The 26,376-nt window shown below is 42.2% G+C and overlaps 1 protein-coding gene across 1 annotated transcript; it reads left to right on the top strand.

Annotated features, from left to right (window-relative positions):
• The first annotated feature begins 467 nt into the window (after nt 1-467).
• Nucleotides 468-26,376, top strand: Erich6 (glutamate-rich 6). Its single transcript, NM_001024300.1, has 14 exons — nt 468-831; nt 1,387-1,444; nt 6,920-7,014; nt 7,799-7,861; nt 8,165-8,220; nt 8,319-8,435; nt 10,569-10,679; nt 12,902-13,059; nt 13,629-13,699; nt 14,911-15,044; nt 19,963-20,048; nt 22,090-22,245; nt 23,816-24,044; nt 26,106-26,376. Exons 1-14 carry the CDS (start codon nt 621-623, stop codon nt 26,367-26,369), a joined length of 1,809 nt encoding a protein of 602 aa, NP_001019471.1. The 5' UTR covers nt 468-620; the 3' UTR covers nt 26,370-26,376.

The raw sequence follows: 26,376 nt of genomic DNA, 5'->3' as shown, positions 1-26,376 counted from the left end.
AAAAATCGAGAAGGGCTGACTCCAAGGAAAGGGAGGTTGCTTCTTTGCCATCTGGGAGGGGCTCAGAGACCTTGAAAGCAAAGGCAGAAAGAAGGTTAGCTCTGGGTGGGGAGTGAGGGACCACCTACCACCGGGAGCGCTAAAGGGGTCCTGTGGCTTTAAACCCCCGAAAGGTCGAAAGGTCGTAGGTTGCCCTGGGAGACAGACGCTCAACCACTGAGCTTTGCGGGGGGGGGCTGCCGGCAGACATGTGGCATCAGGGTGTACAGAATCCTGGAAAGAGCAATCCAAAGTTAAAAGAGCAGAATGAAGCGTCGAAGGGGAAAGAGAAGATGGTGGAAGAGAAGGCGCAGGGGACGCAGGGGGAGCAGGGAGCAAGGGAGGCACAGGGGATACAGGGGGAACAGTGGGAGCAGGGGGAGCAGGGGGAGCAGGGGGAACAGGGGGAACAGGGAGAGCAGGGGGAACAGGGGGAACAGGGAGAGCAGGGGAAGCAGGGGGAGCAGGGGGAGCAGGGAGAGCAGGAGGAGGAGGGAAAGCAGGAGAAGCAGGGAGCTCAGAGGAGGGATGATAGGGCGAGCAAGCAGCAGTCAAGCCTGAGCGAGTTCCCTGAGTTGTTGATGGAAGATGATATCTGGAAGGCGGTGGACCTCAGTGGAGTCTTTGACGAAGACTCGGTGGAACTTCGTCCCCGCCTAACTAGTGTGTCCAGCCCCAGCCTGAGCTCTACGCCCCCGCCCAGCCCGTTGTCCAGTCCCTCATGGAGCGAAGAAGAGCTGCCAGCGCCACGCAGCGACGGTTCTCCTGCTTCCAGCATCTCGGCCCACAAAAGTAGCGTTGGGCTTCTCCTCCCTTGGGATCCTGGCCTGAAAGGCGGCCTGTGCTTCCCCCTCCCCCACTGCTCTTACACTATCAAGTCTTGGCTAACTGCTATGACAGCTCCTAGTGTAGGATGTAAAGGAAATCCTTCAGCAAAAGTGAAAGGTGGAAGTTGTGGTCATCCTGGGGCACTACTGCCTGTGGGGTGCTGAACTACTTACTGAAGCAGTTCTGCTATAACACGGCCGGCCGCGCTCTCCTGTGCACTGAATGAACTTCCTTGCTGGGATCTCTGTCTTATTTTAAAGGGAAGCAGAGCATTTAGAACGAGCTTCTTGAACTCAAAGTTCACATTTTACTGTGGGCGGCGTATCTTTACTGTTGGGGGAAAGGATGGTGTCCTTGTGCATTCTAGGATATTTTGTTTATCAGCGTACACAAATCATACACACAGCCCTGTGACAACCACGCTGGTACAGCCCTCACCAAATGTTCTCTGGGAACAAAACTTGCCTTGGAGAAACTGTGGCATGAAGTGGCTAAACTGTTTAATGTTTCATTTGACAGGCTATCCCAAAATATTTCAAACATTTAAGAAAGACTTGTCTGAAGTGACTGTAGATAGGTAAGAAAATGTTTTCAATTGTCAGTATTTTTTAAAGCAAATAATTGTTTACCTTTTTAGATAGACTTGTTATAAATAATCCTAGGAACTTACAACTTGCTTACTCAAAAGTGTTGGTTTTAGTTTTGGTTTTCCCAAGCATGCTAGGACTTGCTGTAATCCCAACATTCTAGAGGCGGTGGTAAGAGGACCCCAAATTTCGGGCCACTCTATCTTACATAGCATGAATCATGAAACGTAAAAACAAACAAACGAAACCCCTTACACTAGTAGGCACTTTGTAAGAGATAGAGATGACGTTCCTGTCTCCACCTTATTACCCAATTGTATGTTTGATGTGTCTGCTTATCAACGTGATCCAAAGTAAACGCATGCTGTGCAGACAATAATAAGTAGTGGGAGTGGAAGAGAGCTCTTTAGTTAAGGAGTAGATGGAGTTGAGTTTCCAGCGCCCACCTGAGGCATCACACAACTGCCTGTAACTCCAGCTACAGGCTCCCGCAGGATCTAAAGCCTCTGGTTTCAACAGGCACCTCCACTCATATGTCCTCCTGAGTGTATGGGTGTGAGATACATGTTTCCATGTGTCTGTGTTAATGCATAGGCCAGTGATCACCTGAGGTATCATCTTTAGGTGGTGTTTGATTGGCCTGATATCAGCCACTAAGTTAGGCTAGCTGGCTAGCAAGACCCAGGGGCCCATCCATCTTTACCACCAGCCTTTTTAGATGTGTTCTGGGGTTGGAACTCACAGCCTTGTGTTTGCAAGGCAAGCACATTACCAGTTAAGCTACCTGTCTACCCCTTCAACTATAATTTTAAAGAACATTTTCAGTCGATTTATCAAATTCTGGCTTAAGTCTGGGCTTCCTTTCCATTTTTTCTTTTCTTTTTTCTTTTTTTGATATTTATATTACTTTTAATTTCCTAGGATTCTGAATTGTAAAAAATTTAAACCTCTACTTTTTGGTTTGTCAGCATTAGTGACGATTTATAAAATATTAATACTACATCCACTACTGCTTTCTTCTATCTCTTCTCATTTAGTTTTTTTTTTAATTAACAACAAATTATAAATATAGAGAGAGGAGTGCTTCCAAATTACATTAGCTACACGTTCATATGAAATTATATTACTTTGCAGTTTTTATATTATACTACTTTTATAATGTGTATTGTTTTGTTAGCTACAATCGATCAGTAGTGCTTCAGGAACAATTTGCATTTAAAAGTTGAAAGGTAATAAACACACTCAAGTGCATGCTGAGAAGCCAATATATTAGGTCCAAGGCCGAGAGCATGAAATCTGATGTTAGCAAATCCTCTTGTCTGAAAAAAGACGTCCCATTCAGTTGAGTTCCGTTGCCTTCACTCTTTCTGGGCTGAGTCAGAAGCTGCAGTCCATTGATTCCCAGCTTATCACCTTTGCTGAGGAAATTCTTTAGGCATATTTTTTTTCATGTAGTTTGAGTACTCAAATCTCTATAAACTCTTGTCTGCCTGGAAATGTGTCCATTTCACCCCTGAGCTCTTACCTACGCTATTACTAACACAGCCTGGCGTCACGGAATGTGATTTCAAGCGTCGTCCTTCCGAGCTCTGAAGACACTGCCTCTTTGCTTTCCAGGATCCAGGCTTGGTGATCAGTCTAATTCCCTTCTGGTTTTCATTTCCTTCCTGTTGTCTCTCTTCCTCCCTTCAGAATGTGCACTGTGCCTGTTGGGTAGGATTCTCCGTCCTTCCTTTTTATATTTTCAGTCTCTTCAAGATTTTTGATGTTTAAACGTTGGTGTATGGCATGTGCATGGACATTTTTATTCTGCGATTCATGGTTGTCTTTCTGAGAACCAGTGGTTATCGCTGTTCAGAGTGCTTTCTGACTGTTCTTTACTGTCTTTGAAGGCCTGATAATATATTAATATGTCATGCTAATGTACTTTTATTCCTTTTTCCATGATCTCTTTCTTCTCTGATATCAGTTATTTTTAAGTAATGACAGTCCTTAGTTATCTGTTGACATTTATAAATGAATGACTGGCAGGCAGCTGAAATGAGACCTTCCTACAGTGAGTGAGTACTTCACTTTTCTAAGGTAGGAGAGCTTACAGGAACCCTGGGCAGATGAGGGAGAATATCACAGCTAGCATTCTCATTAGCCTGTGACCCCACCATTAGTGAAGTTAAGAAAAGGATGCTATATTTTGTAGTTAAAATTCTTTACGGTGGAATGCTCAATCAATCTATCTGCTCCCCCTCCTTCCCTTCCTCCCTCCTCTCTCTCTCTCTCTCTCTCTCTCTCTCTCTCTCTCTCTCTCTCTCACCTTCCTTCCACCCTAACTTTCTCCTTTCCAGTCTTTCTTTCCTAGAGCTTGTTGAGTCAGCAACTATATTCTCTGTTTCTCATTCAAGGGGAAAACTGCCCAGGTATATGACCATTTTTCAGCAACCACATTAACAAGCCATTCTTTCCTTTCCTTTAGAAATAAAACTACTAGATCTGGAGAGATGCCTTGGAGGTTAAAAGTACTTGCTGCTCCTGCACAGGGTTCAAGTTCCATTCCTAGTCTCCATGTAGTCCCTAACAAGCATCTGTCACTCTATCCAGTTCCAGATGCCTTCCCTCTACTGGTCTCCAGGGACACCAGGCACACATGTGGTACTCATGCATACATGCAGACAACTCACTCAGACACAAAAATATTAACATAAATTTTATTAAAGAAAACTGACACCAGTTGCCTCATATAATGGGAGAGCAGGGAGCTTTGGGGGCTGGATTGTCTGGGGTCATTTCTTGACTTACGGTCACGATAGCCACCATTCATTTGGTTCTATGCTTGGTTGCATGAAGACCGAAGTTTCTCAAAATTCCCTTTTGGGAAAACCTCTTGTCTTAAGCTCCTGTACCCTCTGCTTTAGCTTTCCTCCTTTCAAAGCTAAGTATTACTTATATACCAATTAGAGCATATTTTTTAAGGCTGGACATTTAAGAGTCTGGTGTTTGTTTCAGTAAAATATTCAAAGAGGAAAGAAAGGATTGTACACTGTGCCACCTTGTTGCTGTGCTTTTCAGCCATGCTATTTCAAGTCCATGGGAAGCTCTCTCTCCCAGACAAGCTTCTTGTGTCTCACAAATCTTTGTAAGATGATGGCTTAAAAGCTAGACACACACACAAATGTCAAAGTATTCTTTGCTGAGTTTGGTGAGATTGTGTGTGTGTGTGTGTGTGTGTGTGTGTGTGTGTGTGTTTTAATGCCCTAAAAATGCAGCCAACATCAGTTCAACTCTATTTTCACTTGCCTTACTGCTATTCTCACTGAAACAGGGCACTTTAAAGGGCAAATTGTGGTGGTTTGAGCGAGAATGGTTCTATAGGTTCACATATTTAAATGCTTAGCCATCAGGGAGTGGAGCTGTTTGAGAAAGATTAGAAGGATTAGGGGGCGTGGCCTTGTTAAGGAAGCGAGTCAGTGGGGGGCTATGAGGTTTCAAAAGCCCAGTCTCCTGTCCTCTCCTCTCTTCTCTCTCCCCTCCCGACTCTTCTACCTAAGAATCAGGATGTAAAGCACTCATCTGCCGCACCATGCCTGCCAGTTTCCCACCATGTTGATCATGGACTAACACTGATTTATAGGCGTTGCCTTGGTTACAGTATCTCTTCACAGCAATGAATCGATACCTAAGACACAGGTGAATGCGACAAAATAAGTCTTGGACCCAGACAGAAGCCTTTCTGACTCTTTTAGACATCCCATTGTCTTCATGGGCCTCCATTTCCTTGCCAGTGGAAAGGAAATACTAAGGCCTTGGTTAGCTTTTGTGAAGGTAATCAAAATATCGCAGGTAAAGCAGTATTCATTCCTACCTAGTATGCTCTCCACAAAGTGAATTCTGTGGCCATTCTCATTTATCTTCCACCCAAAAATTCCATGCAAAAACGTTGGTGGAAGACTAAGGAAGGCATGAATGTGTTCATTTTTGTTAGCTATTGCACTGGGGGTTGGGGATGGGGGAGAATACACAGCAAATGTCTTGAGATTTCCCTCTCATGTTGCTTTACTGGTAGTACCCACAGCTTGTCTCTCGGGAAGTTTAGATAAACAAGATTCCCTCAGAGACTTGCATAAGTGGCCTCCACAGAGGAGCTCTTGGCCTATTCCAGGACACAGTTGCTTCAGAACTGAAAAACAAAAAGCGCTTCACTGATGCAATGTGCCAGGAAACAAAGTGTCAAAATGACAGGGGAAGATACAGTTGAAGTCTGCAGGAAAAAGTAACAATGCTAAATTGAGGAACTGAAATAATGTTGTCTGATCATTTCAGAAGATGCAATGATTTAATTAAAATGCCAAGAAATAAGGGAGATTGGAAAAACTCATTTACTTGTTATCACTAGAGTTATTAAATTCTTACTTCCCCGCATTAATCAAATAGCTGATTAAACTACTCAGATAAGGAAAAGAAGTCTCTTAATTACAACGAGTTTGCCATAACACCAGCACTTTTTTAAAAGTCTATGTAATGTCTTAGCATTCAGGAAATGTAGGCAGCCAAGTTCAAGGATAGCCTGATCTGTTGAGCAAGTTTCAGGATAGCCAAGCTACACAGAAAAACCCTGTCTTGAAAAACAAAGCAAGGCAGCCTGGCCAGAAAGCTCAGCCCTCTGTAATTTTAAACTAAAGAAAATGAACACACTGTGCTAATTTAAATTTACGTAAATGTTCAGATGTGCACATCACTAGCACAAGCAAGAGAATTTTGCACATGCACAGATACAGTACTAGTAAAACCCTCCAGGAAAAAAAAACTCTGGGATCTAGAAAGTGTTAAGTTTGAGCTGGGCCTACTGAGTCTATGCACACCCATAGCAGTCTCTTTCTCTACCTTGATGGTTGCCATGAAAGAAATGTCAGGGATTCTCCTGTGGCTGACTATGAGTCTATGGACCTCACTTCTTCAGAGAATGTTTACTAAGCATCCTAAGCAATCAGGAGCAACAGGTCACATCCTTTTTAATGGATAGTCACTGAAAAGCTAAATCTTTCCCACTTTCTCTGCTTCTTGAAAGTCAAACACAACCAATGTGCACTATGGTCTGCTTGCCACATCAACTCCTTGTTATGGAGCCTTCCCTCTCCCACTTAACCTCATGGGCCTGAATATTTTTACAACTCCCACCATTCCTATCTATGACATTACATAACTCCTAATAAAACTTTTACCAAAAAGGCCAGTTCTCATTGTCCTTCGTGGACCTCAAATCTGAGGAATTTCAGGAAGATTTTCCAAAGAATTTATTTGATCGAACATATCATGTTTAACTTTACTGAAAAGATAGGAACAGAAGAAATTATTTTAAAAGAAAACATCAGGACTTTCCATGGGCATATGTTATTCAACTAAAACTATACTATCTAGAGTAGACTTGCTAACAACCATATAATTACACTCTAACATTTTGATTTAAATTTCAGACTTATGTACCCAAGTTTCTATGAACGAGTTCAGATATCGATACAAACAGAAGACCAAAGTTGGCTTCAACGAATTTCTGCTAGAAAGCGAATAAGTGAGTCCCCTGATTATTTAGGTTTTATTGGGAGGCTGACTTGCAAACTGGAAGTTCAACTGGTATCGAACAGCAGTAGAGCTCATGCTGAATCTGGGCAGTACACGTAAACATTGAGATACTGGGCAACATCTGTTAGCCAAGAAACAAGCCCTCCTGTGACACCAAAGCACTTCCTAGCATGCTGTTATAGCATCCTAAATGGACTAAGACAGCATGCCACCGTTCCACATCAGGAGTGACTGTTCCTCTGAAGTGACTACTTGGTAGTCCACTCTAGGGGCATGAGATGCTCCAAGGTTAGTTGTTTTATTGAACCCAAATAAGGTCTTAACGATAATTGTTGTGCATTGATTTTTATGCTTGAACTAGCACTTCTGTTTGTTGACATAATGCCTTAAAAGTATGTTTAATGTTTTCTCCAGATAACACACACTCCCCCTGACAGATCACCTTCTAAGATCTAATGACTCTCATTGTCCCTGGTTGCTCTGGGACAGAGAGGGCTGTTACCTCTCAGAGGCCGTCCTCTTGGTCTCTGGATTCATAATTCCAACTCTAGCTGCTTTAAACCTAGGAATTTATGCAGAGTGGTTGGTGGCTGCTCCCATTGTTCAGTCACCATTTCGGAAAAGGAGGGTAAATTCAAAATGAAACAAACACAGGCACTGGCTTCTCTCTGATCTTTTTCCATAGTCAACTTTGTTTCTCCATTTTCAAGATCGATGATAAATACATACTTTGTTGTTTTCACTGTTGTTGTTGTTGTTGTTGTTGTTGTTAGAAAGAATACCATCCATTGAGATAACAGAAGCGCCCCAAGAAAATCTGGCTTCTAAGTTAAGAGGTAAACAGTTGCTTGCTTCATCTTCTTTTGCTGGAAAAGACAGATTGTCAGTAAGGAACAAACCTGTCTTGCACAGCACTGGGGACGTACCCTGGCAAGCAGTGTGAGTGAAAGGGGCAGAGGTGCACGTATATGAATGTGTGTGTGCATGGGCATGTCGGGCATGCATGTGTGTACATGCATACCTATTTGTGCTTGAGTCCTAGTGGGTTAGGATGGGGGAGAATCTCTAAAGTGGAGAAAAATAGAATACAGTGCAAAATGGCTTGCAATTTTCCGTCTTCATCCATACTTTCTCTGCAGAAAACTGGGTAATTAATCCTGAGGAGCCCAAGCTAAGCATTTTATGTGAGATGGAGGTAAGAGCTATTGGTCGTGATAACGAATGCATTGTTCTTGTAAAGTGACTTATTCGATCTCTAATGATTTTCTCTCTCTCTCTCTCCTTAATATTTAGTTTAACGAAGACTTTGTAAATTTTTTTGAAACTTCTCTAAGGACATTACCCAGCATTGGGCCACCAACCATTCTGTCATACAGAAAAGAGTACTCCTGTATGGATGTTATCTTGAAGGTACTTCAATTCATGTGCTTTACTATTTCTGTAAAGGGCCATATGGGGCTACACAGTGATTTGTACAGTAGACGTGATTATACTTTAAAAGAATCAAAGCAAAGGGTTCCTTTACTTAAAATAGCACATGGGGTGACTTCCTAACTCCTCTCATCTGAACGCTGTAAAACAAAAGAGCCTCTGCCCTATGGTTCAGAAGGCTACAAGTCTGAATCCGGTTATCAACAGGGTCACCACTGTGAGGAGAGTCTCTTCATATTCCTGACTTTATGATCTGGTGGACAGTGTGTAGCCATCCTTGGCTGGCATTTGTACCCTGCAAGTCTCTGCCTCAGTATTCACTGGCTTCTTGTTGGGTCCCTATGTCCAAAGGTCCTTCTCTACTGGCAACACCAATAATACTAGATTAAGACCTATCCCAATAACCCCATTCTAACTTGGTGTACTTCATAAAGACCAAATAAATCACATGCCCAGGTAACCAGAGGTTAAACAGTCACTGTACGTTCTGGGAAGGCACAATTCAACCAACAGTAGTGGCCACAAAACCTGCAAATACAGGTGAACCTTTGCCATATTTAAGGATATTAAGGAACCAGTTAATGCCAGTATTTGACAAGCTAGATAAGGGTTTCCTTAGTAATTCCATGGGCCAGAGTGGTAAAGGAATGGCTGGAAACATGGCCATTGCCAAATCTGGGATAGTATGTGACCATGTGAAGAGAATGCACACTCCCAGACCCAGATCCCCTTGATGATGTCTTTTGAGATGTACTAGGTGATGTCTTGTGCATAGTAAGAGTAAGTACAGAGTTTTGTCCCAGTATCACAGCACATATGGGCATGTCCTGATGTATCGCCATTATGCATAGCAGTTGAACTGTGTGGTACTAACAAAGGCAATACCTTAGACACCATATAACCTAACACCAACAACTATTTGATAGGCTGTTTATTCTGGTTTGGAGACCTGATAGTCACTCTATAGACTCTTCAGACCTGAACAGAGCAATCCCTTCCTCTAAGCTGGAAGGGCTTCTGTCCTGAGAGTTCTCTTGAGCTGGCGGGTCATATTCTTCCTCTAAGACTCAGCTACTCACCTGCCCAGAGTCCTCTGAAATCATAGCTGTAACAAATACCAACATGGCCTGAGTGTAGTAACCTCTCATAGTTACCTGACCCATCCTGACTTCTGTTTTGTTTCCCCTCATCTGCTTCCTCTCCTCCTGAATTGCCCTGTTGCATTCAGAACTCCAAGCACAGGTACCCCAGGAAGGAAAGACTGGCTTACTGTAGAAAGTTGGCAATTGTACATGGTGAATGTCAGATGTCCCCCATAGGCTCATGTGTTTAGCTACCAGCTAATGAGGCTGTCTCAGAAGGCTGTGGAACCTTTAGGAGGTGGAGTCTTGCTGGAGGAAATGGGTCCCTAGGAGTGAGTCTCATGAGTCACATAGACTGTCCCATTCAGGCCCTAGCTCTCTGCTTCCTGACTGCTGAGGCAATGTAGCCAGTCACTTTGCATTCCTGTTACCAAAGCCACAAGGTACTACCTACTGCTGCCATGCCTTACTGCCATGATAGACTGTATCCTTTAAGTCACAAGCCAGAAGAAACCCTTCTTCATTAAATTTGAGTCTGTCAGGAATTCTGTCATAGAGACAAAACAGTATCAAACATGCATACAGTAATGACAAGGCTTTTTCTTACTAGCTTTTATGGGTTATGTAGCATATACTTCTGTCCATTCCAGAGGACTCTGACGTCATCCTTTCTGTAGCTTTCTTCTCCCATTTGCATAGCGCCGAAGCACTTGACTTTGCTGTACAGAACTGTGCCAGAAAGCAGCAGTCAAAGTGCACTTCAGGGCTCCTTATTGCCTTCTAACACTTGAGTGGAAATGATGTCACGTGCTAGACCATGCAGATCTTGCCAGCTTGGTCCCATCAGCTACAAAATCTCAGACCCTTAAAAGTTCTCCATCAAGTATTTCTGTTATGATTGTTCTCAAATAAATTGGCACATCTCCCATTGCCTTGATGGTCCTGCTGAGCACTCACACCCCCACTCCTGTTACCCCTAAGCTTGCTGAGCCTTAGGACACTTCTTCACTTTCTCTCGCTTTTTCTGAAGGATGAACAAGAGCTGGGAGCCACATGTGAATTCTGTGGAAGTGATCTACAGTCACTGTTTTTTAATATGGACACTTCCCTTGACGATGCTGGAACCAAAGGGAAATCACATGTAAGTTAGTTCTAAATAAGATTTGACTGAGGAACGTGTGTTATTTTTAAACAGATGGAGTATTTTCTCCTGCTTCTTTCTCTTACATTATCATTCTTAAGGGTTAGGTGTTAACTGTCAAAGAAATGCCAACCACAACCACATCGCATCCACTAGGAAGCTATAACTTAAAAGACTGACAATAGTGTATTGACAAAGCTCCATAGGAACTGACAGTAGGTTTAGCCTGGTGCTGTGGGTCATACACACCATTCCAGGACTCAGGAGGTAGAAACAGGAAGGCTAAAGGTTTGAGGCCAGCTTGGTATACATAAGGCGCTGGGGGTGGAGGGGATGGATAGAGGGAGAGAGGAAAGAAGAGAAGAGCTGCCAGCCAACTTTCATCCCTCTGGTCCTTCAAGAAGTTTCACAATGGAGTAGAGAGCCTGAATGCGATAGATTCAGTGATGGGGAGTCAGAAGTTGAGGATGACATTTAAGGGCAATCATCAAAGCTTATCATCTCATGGCTACAAGAGAAGCTGACCAAACCAACCAACCATCCAACCAACCAACCAACCAAACAAACAAACAAAAAACTTCAACACAGAACATTCAAAGGTCATTAGTTCATTCCACATTTGAAATAAGTTGGAAAGGTGGAAAAAAAACGCAGTAAGTGGATGCCCCATGAGAAAATAAAGAAGGAGGAAAAAGAGGAAGAGGAAGAGGAGGAGGAGGAGGAGGAGGAAGAAGAAGGAGGAGGAGGAGGAGGAGGAGAAGAAGAAGAAGAAGAAGAAGAAGAAGAAAAGAGAGAAAGATAGATAGATAGATAGATAGATAGATAGATAGATAGATACATACATACATACATACATACATACATACATACATACATACATACATACATGCATACACACATCATTTTGAACTGGGGATCTCTCATTCTATGCAACCTCAACAAACCATTTCTCAATCAGATGTTGAGAAGGGAATAAAAGTGGAATGTATCACCAACAACCAGGGATACCCAGCTTTGTGGCTAGACAAAAAAAAAAAAAAAAGTTCCAAAATACTTCTTAAAGGTACACTTACACCAAATAAAGGTCATAGCCAAAGTCACTGATGAGCAATCTGCTAGTGTTTTTGAATCTAGGTGAAACCATTGTACCTGAAGTGTGCCCAGTAAACTGGTAAGATGTTAAAAAAAAAAAATCCTCTGTTGCCATTCAAAAGTTGAGTGAATTGAGCTAGGAAGTTTTGCTTCATTCACCTGAGCCCTTGCCAAGTGACTGACACGTCTCTAAACACTTTGACAACTTTTTCAGGAAAACACTTCCACACTCGACATAATTTCTAAGAGTTTGTTGAGCACGGATTTTTAAAAATTATTTACTCTTCATTTAGATATTATATCCCGACTGCAGTTTTCCCAACCCCCTCATGCTCAACCGATACCTTAGATCCACACCTCCTCCATTTCCCTTCAGAAAAGGGCAGGCCTCCCAGGGATATCAACGAAACTCGGCATAACAAGGCATACAGCTTCATAGCAAGGCTGGACAAGGCAACCTTGTAGGAAGGAAAGGTTCCCAAAAGAGCTGATCGGATGCAGGGAATTATTTCAATTTTGCTGTGTCTGGAAATTGATTAACCTTTTGATACAAAGACACAAATGCCATTCTTGGAACAAGCAGCACAGAACCATTTGTAGTTAAGGTAGGGCAAAGAAGCCAGTTCAATCATGAATGGGAATGAGCCTGGTTTGTCTTTACTTGAAGATGGCTTCTACGCCTAAGATTGAGGCAGGCTGGCTCTTCGAGTGGCAGCATGTGCTGTATTCCCAGTGCTTGGAAGGAGGAGACTGAAAATCAAAATCACAAGTTCAAGGTCACTCGTGGCTACACAAAGTAGACTTGGATAAATCAGTTGCTGGCTCAAAAACAAAGAAGCAGATGAGTGATTTGTGGCCGCTCTGAGGACGGGGGTCCACTGTTGGTGGGTACAGGTTTCATCTGAACTGACTGGTGATGGGTGCTCTCAAGTATTGAAAAAACAGCTGAGGTGAATCTTTGAGGCTTGTGGGTTGTGTGGTGTGTGACAGTCCTCTCAGCAAAGCTAATAGAGGAAAAAGGAGTTATAGCCTTTTGTCACCTATACCTCACTTGGTTTGGGGGCTTCATCCCCTGTGACCTTACTAACCATCACCGTGATGAGAGCATGGTCATGGTCTTTATTTTTCAGAGGAGCTGCTGTCTTCAGTTTCAAAACCTCCTTGATTATATCACTGAGGAAAGGCTAACCACCAAAAGCCCCGAAATGGAATTAATCAGTATTTCGCCTCACGCAGCGCATGGCAGTGATGCCGACAGACTCAAGGCAAAGGAGAAGGCTATGCAGAGGTAATGCAGGCCCTGGTGCTGAGCCAAATGGGATACACTGACTGAAGAGCATCTCATAAAATGAGCCTTGGTTTCTCAAAACACAGAATTATGAGAATATGTTCCTTATATAGAAATAGAAATGAGCTAAAGCAAGCGCATTATAATTCCTGGTTGATGTTATGAGATTCAAAAGTTCCCACAAAAGCCAGGGATACAGTTCAGTAGTAGAATACCTCCTTTGTGTATACAAGGCCCCAAATTAAGTCCCTTGCAACACACACACACACACACACACACACACACACAGAGAGATACTAAATAATAATAGTAATACTGATGATGATATTAGAGAGAAAACCTAACAAGTTCACTGACTTTAAGTAGAAATTGTCAAACATAAATCAATTCAGAATTCTTATGCTAGAGAAATTTGCCTGTAGGTCCACTTGCAGGCTCTGACCACGTAAACTGGATTCATAAGTGATAAGAGATTAAAATAACAAAGCACGAGCAGAGGAAATGTGTAGGGCACTATTTCCACTCTGAACCAAGACGTGGATTTATGCTTGGTTGTTTTGGTTTTGTAGGAAACAAGAACGTCAGATGGCCAGGCATTTCACAATAATACCAGAGCAGAGCCCCGTGGGAACTGAGGAAGGTAAGACTTTTGTCATGGATGCCCTGCGTCATCAGAAAGCTCACATGCTGGGCCAAGGCATCAAATTGGCATTATCTTAAAATAATGCTGGGGCTGGGGATTTAGCTCAGTGGTAGAGCGCTTACCTAGGAAGCGCAAGGCCCTGGGTTCGGTCCCCAGCTCCGAAAAAAAGAACCAAAATAATAATAATAATAATAATAATGCTGAAAATGTTCATTCACAAGTATCATGCAGCCTGTATCTGGTAAAATGGGTCAAGAGATCTGGGGTCTGGGCCCTCTGGCTTTTAGAGGTTTTGGTCTCTGTCCCCTCATTGTTAGTTGAAATAAATTAGCAGCATCTCAGAATGCCTCTTAGATAGTGGCTGAGTACTAGCAAGTTTGTCTCTGTGTTAGGGAGCATCCATTGCACTCTGATCTCAAACTCGTATGTGGAAAATCTGTTGAAGGACACCTGAATACTTCCTTCCCGGACTCACCAGGTCAGAACTGGAGCATTTGAAGGAGAATTGAATTTAGCATCAGAAATCCTAGCTTTATGCATTTGATGGCCTCCTCGTGGACCATCTAATTTGGAAGAAATAACTTAGATTTCCAGTCAGCATCACGTTTCTTCTGTTATGGAAAAGATACTTAAGGTAGTCAGTTCAGTTTGTATTTTTGTAACTAAATGTGTAATATTATAGGGGGCTTCTTGAAATTCACTGTTTCATACAGAAACTAAAGTCCACAGGCATGGCAGCACACACGTCTAAATTCCAGCCAGGCAGGTCTCTGGGTTCTTGAGACCACCTTGGTCCACATAGAGTTCTAAGCCAGTTGGGGCTATATGGTTGAGATCCTGTCTCAAAAAAAATACAGAAAAGAAATGAAAGAAGAAAAGAGGAGGGACAGAGAGGGGAGTGGGAGAAGAAGGAAGGAAAGACGGAGGGAGGGAGAGAGGGAGGAAACAAGAGTCTAGGAACTCCACATAATGAAAAATCTCTTAGAGGAATGTTCCTTTTTATTTAATAGAAAATTTCATTCATTTTTAATCAATGAAAATGCCTCTCTAATTTTAATTTAACAAAGGTCCTTGTTTTTCGTCCTTTAAAACAAATGTTAGGTAGATAATTCAAAGCATTTGCAACAAGGGTTTGAATTTTTATTTTATTATAGAGCTTTTTTTTTAATTCAAAGCACAAATATACCTTCTTGCCATTCTCCCCATAGATACAAAGCATTTGAAGACAATTTCTTATCAGCTTTCTGGAGATTACCTACAGAATGTGCGCACTGAAGAAGTTGATCTTCAGATCACTAACATCTCCATCACTTGCTGTGATTCCTGGAAAATATGTGGGAAGGTAATTCTCGTACAGCTTTCATTTGTGACCTTTTCAAAAGAGATCAGTTTTGATTAGAACATATAGTTGTTCTTGTGGAGCCTCACAGGTGGCCAATGAGCTATCTCTCAAAAAGAATTAGTTCAGACTTGAGATTGCAACTGCTTCTACACTTTATACCTTAATGTTCTTAGTTAAAGCCTTTTGGCCTTAAAATTTGACAGCTACACATACATTAAAGACCATCTCGATAGCAAAAACTATCCTCAACAATAAAAGAACTCCCTGACCTCAAGCTGTATTACAAAGCAATAGTGATAAAAACTGTATGGTATTGGTACAGAGACAGGTAGGTAGGTCAATGGAATAGCATTAAAGACCCAGAAATGAACCCACACACCTTGGTCACTTGATCTTTGACAAAGGAGCTAAAACCATCCAGTGGGGAAAAGATAGCATTTTCAACAAATGGTTTGGTTCAACTGGAGGTCAACATGTAGAAGAATGCAAATTGACCCATTCTTAATGTCCTGTACAAAGCTTAAGTTCAAGTCAATCAAGGATTTCCACATAACACCAGATACACTCAAACTAATAGAAGAAAAGGTAGGGAAGAGCTTTGATCACATGGGCACTGGGGAAATTTTCCTGAAACACCACCAATGGCTTATGCTCTAAGATCAAGAATCAACAAAACTCATAAAAGTACAAAGCTTCTGTAAGGCAAAGGACACCGTCATTAGGACAAAACGGCAACCAACAGATTGGGAAAAGATCTTTACCAATCCTACATCTGATAGAGGGCTAATATCCAAAATATACAAAGAACTCAAGAAGTTAGACTCCAGAGAGACAAATAACCCTATTAAACAATGGGGTACAGAGCTAAACAAAGAATTCTCAGCTGAGGAATATCAAATGGCTGAGAAGTACCTAAAGAAATGTTCAACATCCTTAGTCATCAGGAAAATGCAAATCAAAATCACCCTGAGATTCTACCTCACAACAATCAGAATGGCTAAGATAAAAAAAACTCAGGTGACAACAGATGCTGGAGAGGATGTGGAGAAAGAGGAACACTCCTCCATTGTTGGTGGAATTGCAAACTGTACAACCACTCTGGAAATCAGTCTGGAGGTTCCTCAGAAAATTGGACATTGCACTACTGAGAACCCAGCTATACCTCTCCTGGGCATATACCCAAAAGATACTCCAACATATAACAAAGATACATGATCCACTATGTTCATAGCAGTCTTATTTGTAATAGCCAGAAGCTGGAAAGAACCCAGATGCCCTTCAACAGAGGAATGGATACAGAAAATGTGGTACATCTACACAATGGAGTACTACTCAGCTATCAAAACAATGACATCAGGAAATTCTTAGGCAAATGAATGGAACTAGAAAATATCATCCTGAGTGAGGCAAACAATCACAGAAAAACACACATGGTATGCACTCACTGATAAGTGGATATTAGCCCAAAAGCTCAGATTACCCAAGATACAATCCACAGACAACATTGAGCTCAAGAAGAATAACCAAAGTGTGGATGCTTCAATCCTTCTTAAGAGGGTGAACAAAAATATTCATAAGAGGGGGATACGGAGACAAAGTGTGGAGCAGAGACTGAAGGAATGGCCATTCAGGGCCTGCCCCACATGGATATACAGTCCATATATATACAGCCACCAAAACTAGACAGTTTTGATGAGGCTAAGAAGTGCATGCTGACAGGAGCCTGATATAGCTATCTACTGAGAGGTACAGCCAGAGCATGTCAAATACAAAGGCGAATGCTAGCAGCAAACCATTGAACTGAGAATGGGGTCCCTGTTGGAGGAATTAGAGAAAGGATTGAAGGAACTGAAGGGGCTTGCAACCACATAAGGACAATAATACCAACCAACCAGAGCTCTCAGTGACTAAACCACTATCCAAAGACTATACATGGACAGAACCATGGCTCCAGCCACATAGGTAGCAGAGGATGGCCTTGTTGGGCACCAATGGAAGGGGAAGCCCTTGGTCCTGCCAAAGCTGGACCCTCCAGTGTAGGGGAATGTCAGGGGGGAGTCAGGAAGGGAGATTGTTGGGGAGGGGGAATACCCTTATAGAAGGAGGGGGAATGGAATAGGGGGCTTATGGCCAGGAAACCGGGAAAAGGAGTAACGTTTGAAATGTTAAAAAAAAATCCAAAAAAGACCATCTCAAACTCTTAAATAATTAAAAGGAAGAAAAATCTCCAAAGTTCTAACTACTTCCTCAAAACTGTGTTAGCATTTGAAGTGTTTATGTTTGCAGTGGCCCTCTATATCCCTGGAGTTAAAGAGGAAGAACTTCGAAGGGGACATTCTCCCCTTAAATGATCCAATGAAATCTCCACAAGGTTCTGAGAAAAGTGTGTTTTATGTGTATTGAGGGAAGTCTTCATAAGTTGCTTTTCAATTCTATGTAGACATATAAAGAACCTATCATTTCTAAGACACTCTGGAAGAAAACCAAAGGGAGATGTAGACCACCACAGAGAGTGGGGCTTAAGCCAGGGGAGGGATTACATTGGGGGAGAAAGAATCAGGGCCACAGAACAGTCTATACCGAGACTTCACCAAGCAGCATCCCTGATTGATGACAGCTGTGCTGCCACACGGTAGTGATGGAAGGATGTCTCTCTTACGTGTAGTTCTGGGCCAACCCCGACTGGACAGCCATATGCTTTATTAATATAATTGAAAAGACTACCTTGTACCATCATATCATATGCACAAATAAATTTTAAGGAGATCAAGTACCTAAATACAAAATACAAAACTATAAAGACCTTTTTATTTTTAAAATATATTTTTAAAATGCACTATTGATGTTTTCATACATGCATGCAGTGTGTTTTGGTCATAGTCATCTCAGGTTCCTCCCCCTAACTCCTCCCCAATCCAGTTCTCATCCCTCATCCCTAATACCTCCCCACTTCTTGTCTTTTGTATTTAACAACTCAGTCCAGTTTCTGCTGCCACAAGGTATTTTTTTTTAACATGGTAGAATGGATTTAGTCTTAAAACCAGTATTTGCTAAGGATTTGACTAATTAAAATTTAAAATTATTAAAAAGCTGAAACTGAAGAATTATTTAAATTACATATGGTATATCTTTATATATCTTATATCCTACATTTATGAAGAGTTTTATAAATCAACATTAAAAAGTTCACTTTTCCAGGTGTGGTAGTTAGTACACGCCTTTAATCCCAGCATCTGGAGGCAGAGGTAAGCGATCTTGAGTTCAAGATCAGCCTTGTTTACATGTGAAGCTCCAGGTTAGCAAGGACTACGTAGTAAGGCTCTTTCTCTGCAAACAAAGTGAATCCAACAGAAAAGTGGACCCTTTCTCAAAACTTGAACAGGAACTCTTCACAAGTGAAAATGCAGACAACCAAAAGCACATGAAAGCCTGCTCAACCACTTAGTCACAGAGAGATGAAGACTCGTTCCATGGTAACCATGCTGGCAAGAATACGAACTCTGATGGTACTGAGCTTGGGGAGAGGAGCCAACAGTAGCTGACCAGCATCTGCCTGTCACAGGCACAAACCATGAAGAACAGTGTCCCACAGGAACGTACCACCCCCACGCACGTGTACGAATGTTCTCCTTAACTAGGAGAGACCAGGGTCCCTCACCCACGATGAGTACTGACAAACACAAATAGAAAACCACAGATCACTGTACTGTAGCTACTTGCTCAGGGGAGGAGGGATCTTTCTTTGACAAAAAGAAGATACTACAATATTCAACAAATGAGCCCAGGCATGGGACATTAGAAGTGGGAGAAGCTAAGTGATGAACATACAAAAGAAAAGGGCACAAAAATTACCATAAAACCATGCTGCCAGCTACATCTTGGCTGAGTGTCGATACCGGGATTCACAACCTGGGGTGAGCACACTGGTCTGGGCACACTTGGGTGAGCACACCAGGATGGTTTTTATCCATTTGTCGGCTTGTGAGGCATTGGCTTGAGTGTTTGTTTCACAATTACCCACTGTAGAAATAGTGCACAGAAGAGCTCATCTAGAAAAATTCCCTATTTGACAGCTTCAGACATGAAGGGGTGGGGCATCATTTCCAGATGGAACAATAGGTTTGCGAAGTAACTGACACAATGTTTATCCAAAAACTTAGTTCATTTCACTTAGTTCTTGTGTCCATTTCAGTACAAATCAAGATCGGGAGTGCAAAGAATTAAACCAAATCTTCCATTTATCTTAAATATTATCAGATACAAATTTGTTTCCACCCTAAATTCCCACATAAAAGTGGTTGAACTTAGAACCATAAGAGTCATGCACCTGTCTTTCTTCTGTGTCTCATAAAGAACAGAACAGCCCTGAACAGACACCAGGTGCTGTATGTTAGCCTCAATTGTTCTTCTCTTTATTCTACAGACAAGCTTACTGCTGGGGATGTGGTTCTGTGGAAAGTGCTTGCCTACTATGTGCAGGGCCCTAGGTTCAATCTGCACCACAGAAAAACAAGAAACAAATAAACAAAAAACCTGAACGTATGAATACAGTAGGTCAGGTTTACGAGGTAATACTTAGCTTTTTGTTGTTCCGCTAAGCACTTCCACAGGTGTATAAAATCATTACAGTCAGGATAGGAGTGTGATTGCTGTGATGTGACTGGCTTTTGCCCCCCTTTTCTCATGGTAATACATATGGAGCAAAAAATAAAAATTGTAAATAGGTGAGTGATAACCGAAGGGCTTATTACGTTATACGGCATGCATCAGGGACCATCTGTAAATGATTGCTGCTGACCGACCATCCATGCTGTTAAAGCAAGGCCAAGCACATTAAGAAAAGAATCAGTTTGTATCACTGGTGCTCAGTGCATTCGCCCAGCAACTGGCAGTTACTGTTGCTCTTTTGTGCGTGTAGGTCATGGGGAATGAGCTCCTGGAGAAGGATTACAAGCACGGAAGCAAGTTTCTCACTTCCTTTCCTGATGGGACGATACAAATATTGTATCCTTTCTTTTCATACGTCACTGTATTAGTTTTACTTCACAAAAAGAAAGCCAGGCAGGGCCTGATAGCATAGGCTCCTAGCCTCAGCTACTTAAGTGGCTGAGGTGGGGGAGGCTGAAGCAGGAACATAGCAAGTCTATAACTTGCCTGCCCAATTTAGAGTGAGCCTATCCCAAAATTTGAAAAGAAGGGAAAAAAAAAAGAGCTAAGGAGGAGGCCTTTGGTAGAGCACTTCACACGTGGAGAGGCCTTAGTGTCAATCCCATTACAGAAGGAAGGAAGGAAAGAAGGAAGAGGAAAGAAAGAAGGAAAGGAAAGAAAGAAAAGAAGGAAGGGAGGGAAAGAAGGAAGGAAAGGGAGGGAGGAAGGAAAGGGAGGGAGGAAGGAAGAAAGGAAGGAAAAGAAAGCAGGGGAATACAGGAAAATACATACTCTCAGAAAAGCTGGTAACATTTTAAAATGCACCTTCCTTTGCACTGCCTTCCCAGTCTTCAAGCTTACAGTATAGTTCTTTGAAATCAACTCAAGCATATATTTAATTTTACAACTGGTTCTTTCATGTAACATTAAGAGTATTTAAAAGGCAACAAACACTGAGATCCAGAACTTTCTGTACTGCACAGTGCTGTGAGCCTGTTCCAGCAGTTAGGGGACAGCTCTCTGCCGTCCCTGTCCCAGACTTACAACTCACTTCCTTGAATTGAGTATTTAGGAGGAGACCGTCTAGGTAAGAAACGTGGACATTTTCCCGCTCTGGTATATTTTGACCCCTAACGCCCATGAACAAAAAGTCACTAGCCACTTCATCATAGGACATTGATAGCCAGGCCATGGAGTTTGGGCATAAAAGCCATTCAGTATCTCTTAAAAAATAGAAAACAAAAACAGTTAAAAACAAAAACAAAAGAACAGAGACCCTTTTCACAGAGTGCCTTCTCATGGAACAGAGTCCTTTTTCGTTGATGTTCCAAATGTTACTCAAACCCAACAATAAGCCAGAAAAAATGAAGTCCATGGTCACAAATGACAAGGCTGTACCTCACCCCCATGAGAAAGAATGGGGGTTCTATTTTCATTAAATAATTTGCCCAACTTTTATTGCTAGTTATTTCATGTGGCTCTTAGAGGTTGTGGCTGATTTTCAAAAGGTTCAAACTCAGTCTTGGTTTAACTTTACCTCTGACTGGCCTGCACATGAACCCACATTAACACCAAGATACTGTGCTTTGGGTTTAATGCTATCGTGAATGGGGTGATTTTCTTAATGTCATTTTCAAAATGTTCCCTGCTATACAAAGCCAGTTGATTTGGTATGTTGGTCCTGCAGCCTACAGTTACAGTCTGCCTGAATTCATTTATTAGTTCTAAAATTTCATTTTGTAGTCCTAAGGACTTTGGTATATACAGATTCCAAATATGGTTTTCCCTCCCCTTCCAATCAGATATTTTCCTTTCCTAAACTTCCCATGGTTAGAACTTTCATATGTAATTGACTAGAAGGGGCCAGCAAGATGGTGGGTAAGGGTACTTTCCCCCAAACCTGATGATATAAATTCAGTCCCCAGGACTCACACGGTGGAAAGAGAACTCAGTCCTTCAAGTTATCCTCTATCCTCTAACACACACACACACACACACCACACACACACACACACCACACACACACACACACCACACACACCTATTGAGATGATCATTTTTTTTTGGCTTTTTATTCTATTAATGTGGTATATTAGTTGATTTTTCAGACATTGAAGCAACCTTACATTCTTGGGATGAATTTAATTTTATCATGAAGCACAATATTTCTCATCCATATTTCTAAATTCTATTTCTTACAATTTTGTTGGGAACTTTTGCATTTCATAAATACATTTTGATTCATATAAAAGCATGCAATTGTTTTGTACTAAAAGTAATGAGGAGGAAAGGCCTTTGAGGTTATGTTCATAATTTCCAAGAGCTCCTCATAAATTAACTTTATTCCATGAGTAGTCCAGGGTCACGAGTTTACTCAGAGGGCCTTATCTGATCTCAGCTATCCGTCTGGAAACCTAGCCATTATCCGAGTACCCAACAAGACAGATGGGTTTATTTGTATAATCCAAGAAGACACAGCCACCAGCCCTGCTATCCTGGCACTGTTTGACTCCTCCGGCAGAAGCTCCTGCTATCACCCCAATGGAAATGTCTGGTATGTCTCTCGGGTCCTTGCTATTTTGGTATTTTTATTATTTTTTCCACAGTTTTTAATTGTATTTCTTTTCCTCTTCAACAACAATAAACACTTTAGAAAGATTTATTTAAGCTAATGGTCTTTAGATAATAATATAACTCGGAGACACATTATACTGTCACTTACTCTTCAGGTACATTCCTAAGTAGAAATTTTCCTGTCGCATGTCAGACAATAATACACAAACAAAACCCCTGGAGCCAGAAAGCCTGTAAAGGCATTTTCTATGCACATCTGACAACACCAGGTCTATTCCCGGAATCCACGGATAAAGGTGGAAGGAGAGAACTGCCTAGAGGAAATCATCCTTTGACCTCCACACACATGTCATGGCTCACAGGCAGCCCCTGCCCCATGTACTTCATGCATACACACTTAGAGAAAGATCTAAGTCTCTACAGAAAGATCGTGACTCCTTTTAATCTGCCAATATATACACTCTATGACTTCTTATTACTTTCTTTAATCTGGAAGAAAAATCTGGGTTCCAACTTCAGGTAAAATTTAAGCCTTTCAGAAAGGTATATACTGGGTTGGGGGTTTAGCTCAGTGGTAGAGTGCTTGCCTAGCAAGCACAAGGCCCTGGGTTCGGTCCCCAGCTCCGAAAAATAGAAAAAAAAAAAGGTATATACTTTTTTTTTTTGAAGATACTCTCTTACTCTATAGCCCTAGTTAGACTGTAATTCCCTCTACAGGGCTGGCTGGCCTCAAATTTGTGACCCTCATCTTCTGACGTGCTAGATTACAGGTTTAAGCCAGTAATTACAGTTGGCTTTTCAAATCATGTGTAGGTACAATCTCACTCATAAAACTCTGCCAATCATTGGCAAAGCCTGAACCTTGCCATTGCTCACCAAACTGGGACAAGGTTAAGTATCTATTTCTAGTTCAAAGCAGAAATCAATCCATTAACACAGTGTATAGTGGTAAATTTCTACTTATCCTTCAGGATCCAATAGTAAGTCTGTGTTACATTGAGTGGAGTATTGTAACTGAAACCTGTATTAATTCAACAAGCTGTAGAGGGCAGTTGATTTCAGAGATCTTACAGCCCATGAGCTGAACTCTTGAGTATTCTGACTGGTCCTGGCATCCTCAAAGCCCTTTCTCTCTGCCTCTGTGCAGCACATCTGTGTCTCTGTGCACTGAAGTTCCTTGAAGGCATATCCTGAATCTTTACCCTTACACAGCTACATATATATATATATATTCCAAGAATAAATGAAGAGCTGATTCAGATCAGTATGGTCGAATATTATTGTTACTTGAAAGACAGGGAAATCATTCCTGAAGGTGATTTCTGAATCCAGGAAGATATCTTCTGGGTTTTGCATTTCCTTTACTATCAAGTTAATGTCAGTAGTCGTCAGTCAGTGCTGGAGAAACAAGATATTAGTTATTTCCTGGAGTTAAAAGGGAAATTAATTGCCAAAGTAAGCCACCTTCCTGTGAATACAGAACTCTCCTCACAGTAGGGACGATTACCTCTGCTGAGGTTACCTCTACTGACCATTCTGTTTGCCTTCAGGGTATACATCAACATCTTGGGCGGCCAATACTCAGATCAAGCCGGCAACAGGATACGAACTTGGAACTGGTCGAGTACCAAGCCTACCCCAGCCTTTGTCTCCTTTAAACCTGTCCTTCTGGCCCTGAACCGTTACATTGGAATCCGCATCCTAGAACAAGACAAGGTCTCCATTCATTTTCTAGCAATGGGCCAACAGGCAACAATCTGCCTTGGGACCAAAGTAGTGGTATGTGTATTTATGAAAAATAGTTTAAACTGGGCATGGTGGCTCACACGTTTCATCCCAACACTCGGGAGGCAGAGGCAGGCAGATCTCCAAGAGCTCGAGGATAGCCTGGTCTACAAAGTGAAGTCAAGGATGGCCAGGGCTATTAACAGAGAAACCCTGTCCAAAAAAAGATTAAATCACTTAGAGTTTTAAAGTAAAATAATTTTGTTAATGTTATTATTAATTGAATATATTTATGTATAACCTATCTACTGAGAATTTTGGGAATTAACAATGAAAGTTTCCCATGTAATTGAAGCAACCTTACATTTTCTTCTCTCTTAAAATTTCTTTCAGTTCAGATTTAAGTCCACAGAGCATCTTTGGGTGTTCACTGTGTGACTGCGTTTGGCAGTCCTATTTTAAGGTTGATGCTGTGAGGTTTCTGTTTCCTCCCTGCTAGGGCAGAAAGCCCTAGGCTGGGCCAGGGAACCTGGGTTCTAACCTAGGGAAGAGCTTGGAAACACAAACTCTGACCCTTCGGAGACACTGCTAGACTAGACACTGCCTAGGTCTTTATCCAGTCATCATCTACCATGTTCTGAGTGTTCCACAGGCTTGGCCCTGCCCTACACTGGCTGAGCCAGGCTGCCTCTCATGGCGTCATGGCTGCCTTTGCCGCCACCAGGCTCTCTCTCCTTCTTTTATCCTAGTGCCTAGTGCTTTTATCAAAGCGCACATTCCACGAAGGCCATAAGGTAGTGGTGAAGAGCACAGACATCAAGTTAGTCTGTGGTTTCTTTCTCATCTCAGCTCTGCCCTTGGCTGCGGGAGCGAGCTTTATTTAGCTTCGGTTTCTCATCTAGGAAGTAATGCTTCCTGTGTCTCAGTTGCTGTGAGGAGTCTGGAAATGTAAAGTGCTAAGCACAGAATGCTGACTCTGCACTCAGTCAACAAAGGCACACAAATGCAGAGAGATTCGCAGAAGCTGGTGTGTTTCCATATGCAAAACCACTTGGGGCACAGCTCTTAAACTCTCAGAGGCTTCACTCACTTCACCTCGTCTGCTTTTAAAGGTGGAGGTGCATTTCATATGGAAACATGGTCTCAATACTCAGCATAGGCAGACCATCTTAGGACCATCAAACAAAGGGAGATGCAGGCTCACCCTGAGGAATGCTCAGCGTGATCCTAGGCCCCGTTAGTCAATCTGGCCATCTACCTGGGTTCAGCTCTCAATAAATTTCTTTCTTGGTTAGAAATTTCTTGGTTAGAAATGTACAGTGTGGATCAGCTAATGCTAGTGTGTGTGTATATATATATATATATATATATATATATATATATATATATATATATTTATATGCCCATACATACATCTTTTTGGTATATTACTCTCACAGTAAGTACATTCTCTGAAACACAAAAATGTCCTCTCTTGGGCACCTTCACACACACACACACACACACACACACTGCTTCTCTCCTTGTCTATTGGAAATGAATTTCAATAAGGCATTTTGATGCAAAAAGGGAAGAATCCAGTGCTAAGGATTTGTATGTTTCCCATTGTTCTCAGTTGCTCTTTCTTTGGAGGGTAGGGTGAGAACTCAAAGGGCTCTTTGTGCCCCTGCATCCCTATCTGCTTGCCAAAGACTCTGCTGTTCTGTAGCCCGCCCCACTGAGGACAGATGCCCTCCTTGGTGGCCCTGAACTGCAGACTGGAAGCAGCTCCAAAAGGAAGAGCTGAGGAAGGAAGCGGGCAGGGCAAGTACTTTTCCCCTGGGTCTTCGGAGCATCCATGGTCACCTCTGCCCTAGTAGGCACTTTCTAGAGAAGAGACTATTTAAGGTGGATTCAGTAGACACTAGTTAAATCTCGTGAATACATTATAAGCTTTGACAGTGTCTAAAGTCCATTTGTTCTCTCTCAAGTCTCCACAGGACGATCTGTTTCCTCATTAGGAGTAAAATGCTCCCACTGCCCCACCTCCAGATCAGTGCTCAGGCCCCACCCACTAGTCCACTTCCGCTCATAGACACTCACCTTGCCCCCTCCCCCCCCCTTTCCGCTAACAAGCTCCAGGATCCAGAGGAGGTTCCAACCCTGAGGTTCCTGAGTGGAGACGACCTTCTGCTGTTGGCCAGCTTAATAAAGATCCGGCGGCTGTTCAGTAAGATGGAAGGATGTGTGAATTTCCCTGTAAGTAAGGCTTGGGAAAGACTGAAGCAACCTTCCTACCTTTCTTCACTCTCCCTAAAACTGCTTGCCCTCTGTCAAAATTCTGGCATACAGCAAAACATAATGGAAACTATTACAGAGCTAATAAAAGAAAACGAGTGAAGAAGTG

This window comes from Rattus norvegicus, chromosome 2 (genome assembly GCF_021556685.1).
Source record: "Rattus norvegicus strain SHRSP/BbbUtx chromosome 2, alternate assembly SHRSP_T2T, whole genome shotgun sequence".
NCBI classification, from domain to species: Eukaryota; Metazoa; Chordata; class Mammalia; order Rodentia; family Muridae; genus Rattus; species Rattus norvegicus.
This window is presented reverse-complemented; position numbering and strand designations above follow the sequence as displayed.